The sequence below is a fragment of the Pistacia vera genome, unplaced genomic scaffold (assembly GCF_008641045.1).
Source record: "Pistacia vera cultivar Batoury unplaced genomic scaffold, PisVer_v2 Contig107, whole genome shotgun sequence".
NCBI classification, from domain to species: Eukaryota; Viridiplantae; Streptophyta; class Magnoliopsida; order Sapindales; family Anacardiaceae; genus Pistacia; species Pistacia vera.
Genome location: NW_022195104.1, coordinates 275679 through 288456, shown reverse-complemented (window position 1 = coordinate 288456; position 12778 = coordinate 275679). Strand labels below are relative to the sequence as shown.

Below are 12778 nucleotides of genomic sequence, written 5' to 3'. Positions count from 1 at the left end.
GCACCATTATGACGACTAACGTCGACGACTGGTAGTGGTGAGTCACAGCTGGCAGTGGTCTTGGGTGACTAGGGATATTTTGTTAACTTTTAAACTTTTTGTGACTAGGGTGTTTTAGCTAATTTCTCAAATGTAGAGGGGCTGGGTAATTGTTATTTGATAGACATTTGAGGGCAATTGTGTCTGAAATGATTTTTAATTAAGGGAAAAATGAGTAGAAAAATCATATTACCCTAGTAATGTTTTAATTACACTCCCTAACAAGGTAATAAGATTATCCCTCATATCACTAACAGTAAACATTGTTTGCAATAAAAGATTACCGTAATATTTTATTACTTACAAACCAAACACAGAAATCTTGCAAAATAAACAAAGATTATCCTCCTTATCTTATTTACCCCGATCCAAACGGCCCCTAAATAGTTTATTTCTTAATAGCTTTTTGGCTGCTCTTTCATAATTTATTAAGATTTTATATGTTAATTAGTAAAAATGAAAAACATTATATTATGAAAAACATTATAAATTTAGTAAATTATTAAATAATAGTGATGAGATATTGATGACATTATAAATAAATAAATATTAAAGTCATTTAACTTTGAACAATTTCATAACATTATTTCTAACTTTTTAGTTGGGGTTTATTTTTTTATTTTTTTTTTTAATATCTAACTTTTTAGCTAATTAAAAAATAATAAAAAATTTATAAAATGAAATAATTAAAGGTATTTTCTTCTTTTTAATCAAATATTAAGAAAAAATATAATAAAACTAGACAAAGATTGAAAAAGTGCCATTTTGAATCTCGACAGATGAAAAAGGTCATTTTGCTGAACCTTGGGTGAGAAAATGTCGCTATCCCTTAAAATAATTAAATTAGATGAGCAGGACATGACTCATGAGGCAGCGCGAGCAGAGGATAATTATTAAGAAATAATAATTATAATAATGATAATTGATTTTGGATATTAATGCCACCACATGGTTAAGTTAGCAGGCATATTGAATTTTAGTTATTGTTGTGTGGGCGCATACACGCGTGTCTTGAGGGGAGTTGCCGGTCTCATGTCTTTTAGTGTTCTCCCCATGTCTCTGCATTCTTCATTCATCATGTTCTCTATATTACTCATCGTCTTTTGACTACAAATATAATTATCAATTTAATCACTAAAAAACAAACAAACTCACCTCGTAAACAACAATTGGTGCATCCCCGTTCACAAAAATTTGCTCCAAGAATTCTCCATTGATGTTGGAATTAGGTAGGTTTGAAATTAGTGTCTTCCACCTATCAAGAGTGATCCATAAATATTCACGGCGGTGGTGCTAAGTCTACGCGACGCCCCATTGAGGTAAAGCCAAACACGCTATGGCTATATAAATATACCAACTCATATGCAATTTGCAATTACACAATACTAAAGTCCCGGAATTTGTCTCACCATGGGCTTGATTTGACAATGCCACCATCGAATTTCCTTTCATCGTTTTATATATATGGCCAATTGGGCATCCCATCCATTCAACCCTCCTAATCAGCCATTTTTTGTCAGCAATTATTGTACATTTGCTTACTAGTGCCCAAACATCTACTACTGCCCTTGCAAATTGTATCCAAAGCACCATTTTGATATTTTGGAGTTTTGTGTAAAAAAAATAAACTCAAACTTTTTACTGAGAAATCATTGATTGTTTTGCTCTTGTATAAATATTAAACTAAACACATGTCTGGGGTTGTTATCATTAATTTTTAGAATATATATATTGCAAAAACATTATTGGATATTGAAACATCAAATTCTTTTTTTATATATTTTAAGGGTTAATAATTATAATCTCCTTAGGTATAATTAAATAAACAAAAAACCCCTAGTAGAGAAATTACAAAAATCTCTATAATTATTAATTTTTTTTTGTGTTAAAATAAAACAGCAAAGAGCTAATTAAGTAAATATTTATTAACTCACACGTTATGAATCTAACAACTAATTAACGGCAAAAGATTTTGTTATTACTAAAATCTCAAGAAAGTTTTTATACTTAATTAAATCTCAAAAGAATCAAAATCCAAACCATCTATTTTAGAACTTCAATTTAAAGATGCAAGTATAAAGCTTTATGGTAATCGGTTATAACTATGCCACGTCAAAACATGTTTAACCCAGTATAACATTTTGGTTATATTGAATATCTTATAGAAAGTTGATTATATAAACGAATTTTTCCAAATATATGATTAAAATATAAAATATTCAAGCTACATCACATGGTCGGTAACATTGCCTTAATAATGATCATCTCGTGACACAGGCCACTGCTAATTAACTACTAACAACCGTTCTAACCGTCTTCCAAGTATGGTTAGTAATACTAATTAATTAAGATTTAACCATAATCAAGTAAAACCTTGGGTCAACAGTCAAATCAGATTAGACTGATAAATACTACACTACACATACAGCGAGGTAGTTGATTATTAAAAAATATATATATATTTATGGGGACGAGGAAAGGTGCACGTGACAAGAGGCAGACCCGTGAGCAGATTTACATGTGGAGCCAGCATGGCAGTCACGCACGTAACACGTGCTGGGTCATAATATTCTTTTTTTTTTTTAATGTAATAATTAGTCTCTTCAACCACACGGAGAGTCATTTTGATTCGTCGCAGCACATTCTCCACGTCAGGAAAAAAGCTAAAAAGCGCATATGGGGTGTGATTTTGACGTTCGCAAATGGTCCCTTTTTTTAAAATTCTTGTTAATTGTTTATTTCTAGTTGAGAGCAATTGGAAGAAAACATTATTTCATTTAAAAAAAGACATATTATTCATTATACTGATTAAAAAATTAATATATATTCATAAAAATCATTTTAGTAAATAAAAATAAAAATAATGTGTATAAATGTGGTGTTGAAAAACAAAATCAAAAAGTAAAATGGGTATAATGAGTTAGGATATGAAACATTGTTGGTCAACGTTTTTTAAGTCACATTTAAATTAGAAAGGTACGGAACACAATTACAATGACAGATTGAAGAAAAGAGTGACATAAAAATTGGAAAATGGGTTGGGTTAGCTTAGGTTAGCCCAGAAGGAAGGTGGTCCACTTTAGAGTTTGGAAACTAAAACGCGCCCACCTAATAAATGAAACGGCAACAAAAGGAGAGGTTATGTTATGTAATGTAATGTCCCCGCTGTAGTGGTCCCTACGTCCTAGTGATGAGATGAGATCCGATATCCTTCGACACAGACTGGAGCGATAGATACTACGGGCTGCGGCTAGGCTGGGGGTATACTTATAGGTATAAAAACACTTCAGACATATGCAAGTGGGTGTGGTGACAGCTGCCAAGCTTAGAGGCATGGGCGCGAAAATCGGATCTTGAAAGACGTTTTATTTGACGGCTGATTTATGTTACGTTAATTTCCAAGAAATTTTGCATATCTTTTATTCAGATTCTTTCAAGATTCCTTCCACCCTCTTCACCACCTAGATTCTACCCCCTTCAAACATGCTCTGCTCTCACTAATTTTCATGACCTCCATTTGAATTTTAAACAAAACTTTATTTTTAATAAATTCTATGGAAATGGAGGCGTATTTTATATAATAATAAGTCCGTCAATCGATCATCATTGAATGAAAAACTCATCATCAAACTCGACAACTATTTTCACTACTCACTCTTATCAATCCCCACATGCTTTGTTTCTATAAATAATCACAAAATTAATTAATTTCAACGTGAAAATTATTTAAACAACATAAAAAACATGTTAATTCACTGCCTGTCATCATATACACAACTATTGATAGAGAAAAAAAATGTATGAAATAATATTCAAAGAATAAAATTTGTGGTTGGGTGTGAGAAATGGATGGATAAAAATGATGTTCAGAGCAAACATGTTTGCATTGTTGGTCATAATTCTCGAAAGATTAACCCAAAATGATTGATACCTTGAATATTTCAAACAAAAAAACATATGCATAAATGGGAATGGGAGTACGTACGGCAGGAAAATTGAGATAATTAAGACTAAAGAAGCATGTGTTTGTTTGGAGTATCATTTATTTTTTCTCTCCATAATATTTACAAAAGCACTCCAATTTATCAATCTCATGCTTTTTTGCATTTTCCCTTTGTCATATCATCTTCCAAATTCTCTTGTCCATCTTGGGTCAAGAATTGGGCTTTCACCTGTCTAACTGCACTTCATGAACTGGGCTACCCTAATTGCTTAAAAAAAATCCAGTTCATAAAAAGCTCACACCCCAAATTAAAACACCACTGGGGTGGGCTCATTTTTTATTGATATCTCCAAACCCCACTCCCTTATACATTATTTTTCGGAAATTTTAACATTCTAAATATACTTTTAAAAAAAAAAAAAAAAAAAAAAAAAAACTTTTTGTTTAGTTAAATGGTTATGAAAGAGCTAAACGACATCTTCCACCCAACGTTTCGGGAATCTACAAGTTCCACCCTGGTTTCATAAATTCCATATTCCCCCCTCAAATCGACACTGTCAATCATTTTTTTGGTTCAAACCACAGTATACACAGTGCTATTACCAAACTGCCTTAATAAATAAATAAATAAATATTTTTAACCCCAAATTAGTAGAATTAGAAAAATAACCATCACACTTTCAAATTCATTTCAATAACACCATTTTCTTCAACCTTGCAATACGTCGAACAGTGGTGAGCGACGATAGTAGCAATGAAAATCAAGAGCCAACGGCTGGGGACAACAGCTAGAAAAAATCCACAACCAATCAACAAATCAAATCACTCCAAAACACACAAAAAACCCAACAAATCGAACTCCAAACGGAGGCTTCAAATCAACCAAACGGAGCTATCACGCGAAGAGATGCGGATGCGACGGCGGCGACCGACGACCAAACCATTTTCAGAGATGGAAGGAGTTTTTGTGAGGGGAGGCTGGCGAGGTGAATGTGGCTGTGACTAGAGGGAATTCTGTGCCGGATCAACAGGAAAAGCGAACAATATTTCAGCTCATTCAACCAAAGGTGTTTCATAAATCAAAAACAAAAAACTACATCTACTCTATAATCTCGAAATTCAACCCAGCCAGGCATGAGCAGCCAAAGCCAACATCCTTCCATAAATACCAAAATGGACTTCTTCCCTTTACAGCTTCACCAAACTCTTCAATTCTTTCCACTAAAAATCACAAAACATAATCTTGAATCAGCATTAACCATAAAACTTGTAAAGGAAACTATCACACCACCTAACTTTTCACTCTCTTTCTTTGATATATTGATGTTGGATTTTGACATCAACGACTCTTACGTGCAAAGTGCTAAGTTGACTTGAAATTACACATGAATAATCATGAGAAGTGTTATGGTGCTGAGATATATATGTTTGTAGAACATAAATAATAGATAGACAAGAGAGATTTTATAGTGGTTCGGATGCTTTAAAGCGAATCCTACAACCGTTGTTATTTTATTATTCTCTAACTCTTTTTTTGATATTGCCTATAAGGCATACAAAAATGAGAAATGCTTTGTTTATAAAGAAAAAATAATAAAGCTCAAATGTTGCCTAGCTCTCATATGCCCAGCCAGCCCGTTTTTCACGAAGAGAGGTGACCATTTATACATCTTTGAGATCAATTAATGAGGCTTTTGCAAGTTGTCTTGACACGTGGGGAACACTCTTAATCCTTATCTTAAAATGGATAGGATTAATATAAAAATCTCTGGAGGTGGTTTAGATTTGAACACCAACGACTCTCACGTGCAAAGTGTTAAGTTGACTTAGAATTATACGTGAATGATTCTAGAGAAGTAGAAGTGTTTATGGTGGAAGATTATATATATTTGTAGAGAAACATAATAAATAGATAGAAAAGAAAGATTTTTTATAGTGGTTCGGATGCTTAAAGCGAATCCTACATCCACCATTATTTTATTCTTTTTTTTTTTTGATCTTATATGGAAGGCATACAAAAAATGGGAAAATGCTTTGTTTACAGATAAAAAAATAATAAAGTTCAAATGTTTGCCTAGCTCTCATGCCTAGCCACGCCGTGTTCACGAAGAGAGAGTGCCCATTTATACACCTTTGAGGTCAATGTAATGAGTGCTTTTGCAAGTTGTCTTGACACGTGGAGACCGCTCTTAATCCTTATTTAAAAGGGATAGGATTGATATAAAATATCTCTGGATGGTTTGGGGTTTTGACAGCTAATACCCCTTATTTAAGTGGTTGTTGAACTCTGATGGGTGGTGTGTTGACATCAGTGTGTATTTTTGGCACAATAGAACCAAAATCTCCCACTCCTTTCCTCTTCACTTTCTTCATTTCAACCCAAAAAAATGGTCATTTATATAGTAACCGGCTTAAGATTTGGTGTGTTGGTTGAGGTGAATAAATTGATGGGCTGGGCAATGCACTCACTAGAAAGGCAAAAGTTGTGTTGTAGTGAAGAGAAAAAATGGAGAAATGCGAGAGGAGATGGACAATCACAACTAGAACTAGGCTGGGCAAGTCTAACCAGTGGTTGGGCAGACAATCGTCGGAAGGATCGGAGAAAGGTGGGTGGTGGTGATGGCATCGACAAGATGGGGAAAGCGGAAGAGGAAGAGATTAGAGTTGAGAGAGTTTTTTTATCCTCTCTTCTTTCTCCTCCTAGAAAATGACCAATTTAACATTCACCGTTATATTAAAGGATTTTCATAGTTAAGGGGGGAATGTAATTTATGAAACCAGGGGGGAACTTGTAGATTTGCGAAACTTGGGTCGGAGCATGTCGTTTACCGTTATAAATCTACCCTGAAACATACGCCATTAAATAAGCAAATCAACAAAAAATATCGATTTTAAATAACCTATACAAAACATTGAATTAAATATATCTCGTATCATCAATGTTGCCCAATTTAAGGTATTAAAAAAAATCAAACAAAAATAAATTATGATAATAATGAAATCGTTTTAATGGAAGAAAGTTAAAAAAAAAAAAAAAAAAAAATCTAAGTGTTCAAAGCATATCGCCCATTCCTCTTCTAGCAGTTGGGCATTTTATGAGGAAGATAGGAAAGTAGGATTTACTGAAAGTTCCATTGAATATGGCTAATTTTAAAGGGATTTTCTTTGAATAATAAATGAAAGCGGTCAACTATGATTCTAGGTGTATTACTTAGGAGTTAATCTATCTGGGTTGTTATAGGGGTGACCATTAAAGAGATTTATCGGTTATCAACTCTAGGGCTGGGGGTTAGTGGAGATGTGCACAAGTGGGCCGGACACCCTTGGTCACCAAAAAAGAAAAAAAAAAAATTAAAATTGCATTATGCAATGGGTTCTTAGTTTAGTTAACTACCGCTAGATGATTGAGTGGTTCGTAAGGACTTTTGAATGTATTACTTAAGAGGTTTTGAGTTTGAGTCTATCTTTGATTGCTAATAAGAGCAGTCATTGGAACTCTTGCTTAGCTGATAATCAGTTTTGAGAAATTAATTGAGGGTGTGGTAACCTGACCCACATATCCTTGGCCATTAAAAAAAAAAAAAAAAATGGGTTCTTGGTTGAGCTTAGGCTTGCAAACAAACCGAACACGAACGAATACCCCCATTCGAAACTGTTCGATAAGCACCAATGGGTGTTCGAAATCATGTTCGAACTTGAATGAACACAAAATGGTTGGTCAAGTTCGTTCGATTAACAAAACGATAAGTTTGTGATCGTTTGATTAACAATCTAATCTAATCTTTGCCCACAATGTGAATATGTATAGCGCATATGTAGAAACATTAAGAATATATATCACATTCAGATACAAACACAAATTCACGGGCACTACCAAACATCAGCATAAATCTTAAACAAATTTTAGAAACAACATTTTCATAAGCAGAAAGTGCAACCTGTGTTGTGGCCAAGATCGTTTGCCTCTCTCTTTTAGCATGGATGTCAGTAAAAACAGCCGTGACCTCTCACTCCTTGTCATCGATTTGTTTATGCAAAATAGATTTCATTTTCATTGAAGCTGAGATAATGCAAGAAGGATAATGATTTTGAAATAAAATTATTCTCTGGCCTTCTCAATTTGATGGGGGCTAAAGCTAACTGTTGAGTGCTGAGGTGCTAGCGTGTGTTGCGTTGAGGCATTAAGGAAGCTCAAAATTGCAGAAAAAATTAGGACTGTGAGTGAGGTTGTGCAATTTGCAAGAGGGATAATGTGGAATTGGATTTGGATTTGGGCCGGGTAAGGGAAAATGTGGAATTATGTTTGGATTTTGTTTTAAAATTTGGACTGGGTGGGTAAGGGAAAAATAGGGATTGGGTTAGGATTTTTGTTTAAAATTTGGGCTAGGTTGGGTAAGGGAAAATGTGGAATTGGGTTGGGGTATATATATATTATATATATATATATATAACCATTACATAATTATTAAAATTTTAAATTTTTACGTATATATTTGTATCAACACTCATAAATTCATGTAGAATGAGGCTAATAATAAATGATCATAATATGTAGATTATTGTTTATATATTATATTACATAAATTATTATAAATATTATGTCTACTTATATATTTTGTATCACACTCATAAATTCATAGTGAATGAGGGTCTATTGTAATATATGATCAATACATAGTGTGATTAATTTGTTTTAGTATATATCTATCTATTATACTCTTAATATATATATATTATCGTTATTATCTGTATATATATTTTATATCAACACCTACAAATTCATAGTGGCATAGTGGCATGAGGGTCTATTGTAATATATAATCAATACATCTGTGTGATTAATTTGTTATATATGTGTGTGTGTGTGTGTGTGTGTGTGTGTGTGTGTGTAATTGTGTATATACAAAATTATTATCATAAGTATATCAATCATTGATTAATATGTTATTAAATTTTATATATATATATATATTATCATTACTGTCTACATATATATTTTGTATTAACACCCATAAATTCATAGTGGTATGATGGTCTATTGTAATATATGATCAATACAAATGTGTGATTAATTTAAGTTTAATTAAGCTATTATGTTATTAAATTTATCATACTATATATCACTTGATTATATAATATGTTATGTTCATCAATTTACCATACTATATTTAATTAAACTATTATGTTATTAAATTTTTCACGCTATACATCACTTGAATATACAATATGTTATGTTCAGTAGTTTACTATACTATATTTATTATTTATTAATTGAAATGCTATCTCATAATATTTAATTATTGATTACATTTGAAAAAATATGAAGTTATTATGTTATTAAGTTATGTATGTATCATAATAATATATTATTTTTTAATTAAAATGTTATATAGTTATATATTTGATTATTGATGACATTTGAAAAAAAAAAATCCAAACATATTATATATATAAGAAAAACAAAAGCATGACAATATTTTATTATTGATTACCATTAAAAAAATTAATCCAAACTAAATCAAACATAATATAAAAATGAAAAAAAATATAAATATATATAATAATGTATACTATTTTTTTCGAACATAAACGAAAGAATAATAGAACAGATTATTCGTAAACAGATTGATTAGTTGAACGTATCATGTTCGCGAATATAATCGAACGAACATCCTATGTTCGAACTCGAATCGAACATATTATCAAACAAACATTGAACTATTTACGAACAGTTTGTTATTGAGTCAAATCAAATAGTTATCGAACGAACAACCGAGCTCGCGTTTGCAGCCTTGAGCTGCAGGATACAAATGTAAAATGAAACTGTTGGCGCTAGACTGTCGCCATTGACTGTCAATTACAACATCAAATTAGTGCATCAGAAATTCAGAATTCTTGTACTCTCCTCTAAAGGATGTTCTTTTTTTTTTTTTTCCTATAATTAATTAAAAATATATATTATACATCTCAATTTTTATTTTCAACCAATTGATATTACATGATATTAACTTGGAGGTCATGTGATTTTTATATGATTGAGAATATCATGATATGCACTTTCAAAACAAACATACATCGCTTCATATATAAAAGTTAAAATTTGAAAATTTTCATTTAAAGGGCAGATAATTAAGTTTGGAAGGTAATTCAAAGGCTTAAACGGGTAATTATTACCCAGCACCTTAGTATTACTTTGCCATTATTTAATTTACGTAGCACACTTACATTAACACTGGACGCCTCAAAAACCACGACTATGTACGCCTGCATGATAGTAAATATTACAATATTTAAATTGGTTAAATTAAAATTTTAACCCAAATCCATGCCACTTCTGTTCCGTAATTTGATCAAGCCGTTCTATCATCTCAGAGGTAAGAAGATTCTCTGAATCTCCAATTTCTCCTCTCCTAAAGAAGAAGTTATACTCTTCACCCGACGACATTTTTCCGCTTCTGTTTACCTCCAAATTACTCAAATGATCGAAACTACATAATTTCAAGATAGAATCCACCAAACCTTTTGTCTCCTCTTCAGCCGAAAATGGGCACCCCAAGAACTCCGCCAACCTCCTCACATGAACTTCTGGCTCTTCTTTCATGTCCTCATACTTCAAGAACATTACCCTTTCAGGAAATTCCAAGCTCGCCTTCCAGTAGCCCAAAACATGATCCCAAAAGGGTCCACATATGCTCACTCCCCTGCAAAATCTATCGAAAATCTCTTCAAGACAATTCTTACCCTTTTCTGCAGGTCTTAACTTGTTCGCAAAATGCCAAAGTGACACAAAAGTGTCTTTAGGGTTTCTACACAAATAAACAACTTTACAGGCCGAGTCCTTGACAGATGTAGGCAATAAGACAAATGGAAGGTGAGTTGCAAAGAGCCTTGGAGTGGCTAAGTTGGTGAGATCAGGAACCTGATTATCAACGTATAGTTGAAGTTCCAAGAATGGGACAAGCTCGTGAGGGTTGTTTGTGAGCAAAGGGTGTTGTTGAGGATCATCAACATAGCGCAAACGGTTGACTAGGGCAAATATTATAGCCTTTAACCAAGTGGTGCCCGCCTTAGGAGTGGAGACAAGGAGGATGTCTGAATCTTGAGCTTGGAGGTGATTCCGACATGTTAGAACTCCTTGCAATTGCCTAACGTGGTGCCAAAAACCTTGGTATTGATAGAGATGATCGGCAACCCAACCGGTTTCGGAAGGAAGGGAAGATAACAAGTGGTGGCATTCTTGTGTCAGGCAATGTTCCTGCAAGTATTTAGGAAGATCGTCGGTCGAAGTTCCAACGTTCTCTGTAGGCATGATTTCAGAAAATGCTTAGTAGTAGTGATCTTAACCCCTCTTTGGGCAGCAGAGTTTCTTGCATTTATATAATATAATGACTAATACTCCACTATCAATAGTTAAATTTAAAATTTCATGATACATCACACAATATCTTTACACGAATCTTTTAATTTCTGGTTAAGAAAGACGATTGTAGAAGCAAATAGAGAAACAATATTCCCACCTAACACCATAAAGGAGAAATAAATAATCAAATTAGGTGAAAGGATCACAGAAGGAGAAGATATACATATAAGAAAGAGAACTATCTTTTACGCGAATCTTTCAATTTCTGGTTAATAAAGACGACTGTAGAAGCAAACAGAGAAAAAAATATTCCCACCTAACACCATAAAGGAGAAATAAATAATCAATTTAGGTGAAAGGTTCACAGAAGGAGAAGATATTCACATAAGAAAGAGAACTATCTTTTAGGAAAATTGTTACGGCCAAAAATCGTCATTGGCTCAAATAGGAAAGCGGGATCGACAATGAGAGATAGACAAGGCCCAATCCCGATGCGGCTCAATCCGGATTAGGCCAATTCGATACGAGACCCAAACCATCCGGGGCACAAGCCTCCTAATCCCAGTTCACTTCCGAGACCTATGAGCGAATTCAGAGTCCACGGGTACCCATAGATCACTTTCCTATTCAAACACTAGTAAGGTAGCGTACTACCGCCCCAACTCCCCTAAGGTCCGTGTCAGAGTCACGCTAGGATTCCCTCTCACGCCAGGATTAGGGGGTCAAAGAGCGTATCCCTGGGGGAAACATATTGCTATGAGAACTCCCAATCCCATCAAGATTGGGAGACCAAACAGTCACTATTTAAACAGAGGCTATCCCTCTCACAAGGCAGATTACACTACACCTTTAGACCCCGGAGTTCCCACTTGAGAACTTCACACCACAACCGTAGTCACAGGCTCTGACTAGACTTCTGGTAATCTCTCTACTCCCTAGCCCTCACTAAATCAGCATTTTTCAGCCTTGCTGACTTGAGGGTCGGAGTGCCTACGGCAAAAACCACCCCAGTATTTTCCGTCGCTTCACGTTTGTTTTTCTACGTGTGTAGGTACAGCGGATCGCTAGTGGTCTCAAGCTCATGGGATTAGTCTCCTCTTCCGTACAGGTAGATTTTTACGTCTACAAAAATTATTCCAATATTTAAATGATGTATCATTAATGATAACTTATGTATGTTAAGACCATTTCCAACCCATTGCACCAAATTGGTGCAAGTTTAACACCAAATTGGTGTGATTTTTGGTGTAAAATACTATTGCATCTCCAACCTATTGCACCAAATATTACACCAAAAGGAATATTCTTTAGAATATTCTCTTTCTTTTTCTTTTATTGTAATAACCAATAATTAATCTATTTAACTCATTATTTATATATATATTAATTAAATATTAGGAATGATATTTTTATTAAATAATAATTACTTTGAAAAT

The 12778-nt window shown here is 33.5% G+C and overlaps 1 protein-coding gene across 1 annotated transcript; it reads right to left on the bottom strand.

The window, feature by feature from the left end:
• Positions 1–10064: 10064 nt before the first annotated feature.
• Positions 10065–11323, bottom strand: LOC116131832 (cytosolic sulfotransferase 12-like). The gene has a single exon (XM_031417500.1). It carries the CDS (start codon positions 11289–11291, stop codon positions 10287–10289), a length of 1005 nt encoding a protein of 334 aa, XP_031273360.1. The 5' UTR covers positions 11292–11323; the 3' UTR covers positions 10065–10286.
• Between the last annotated feature and the right edge of the window lie 1455 nt (positions 11324–12778).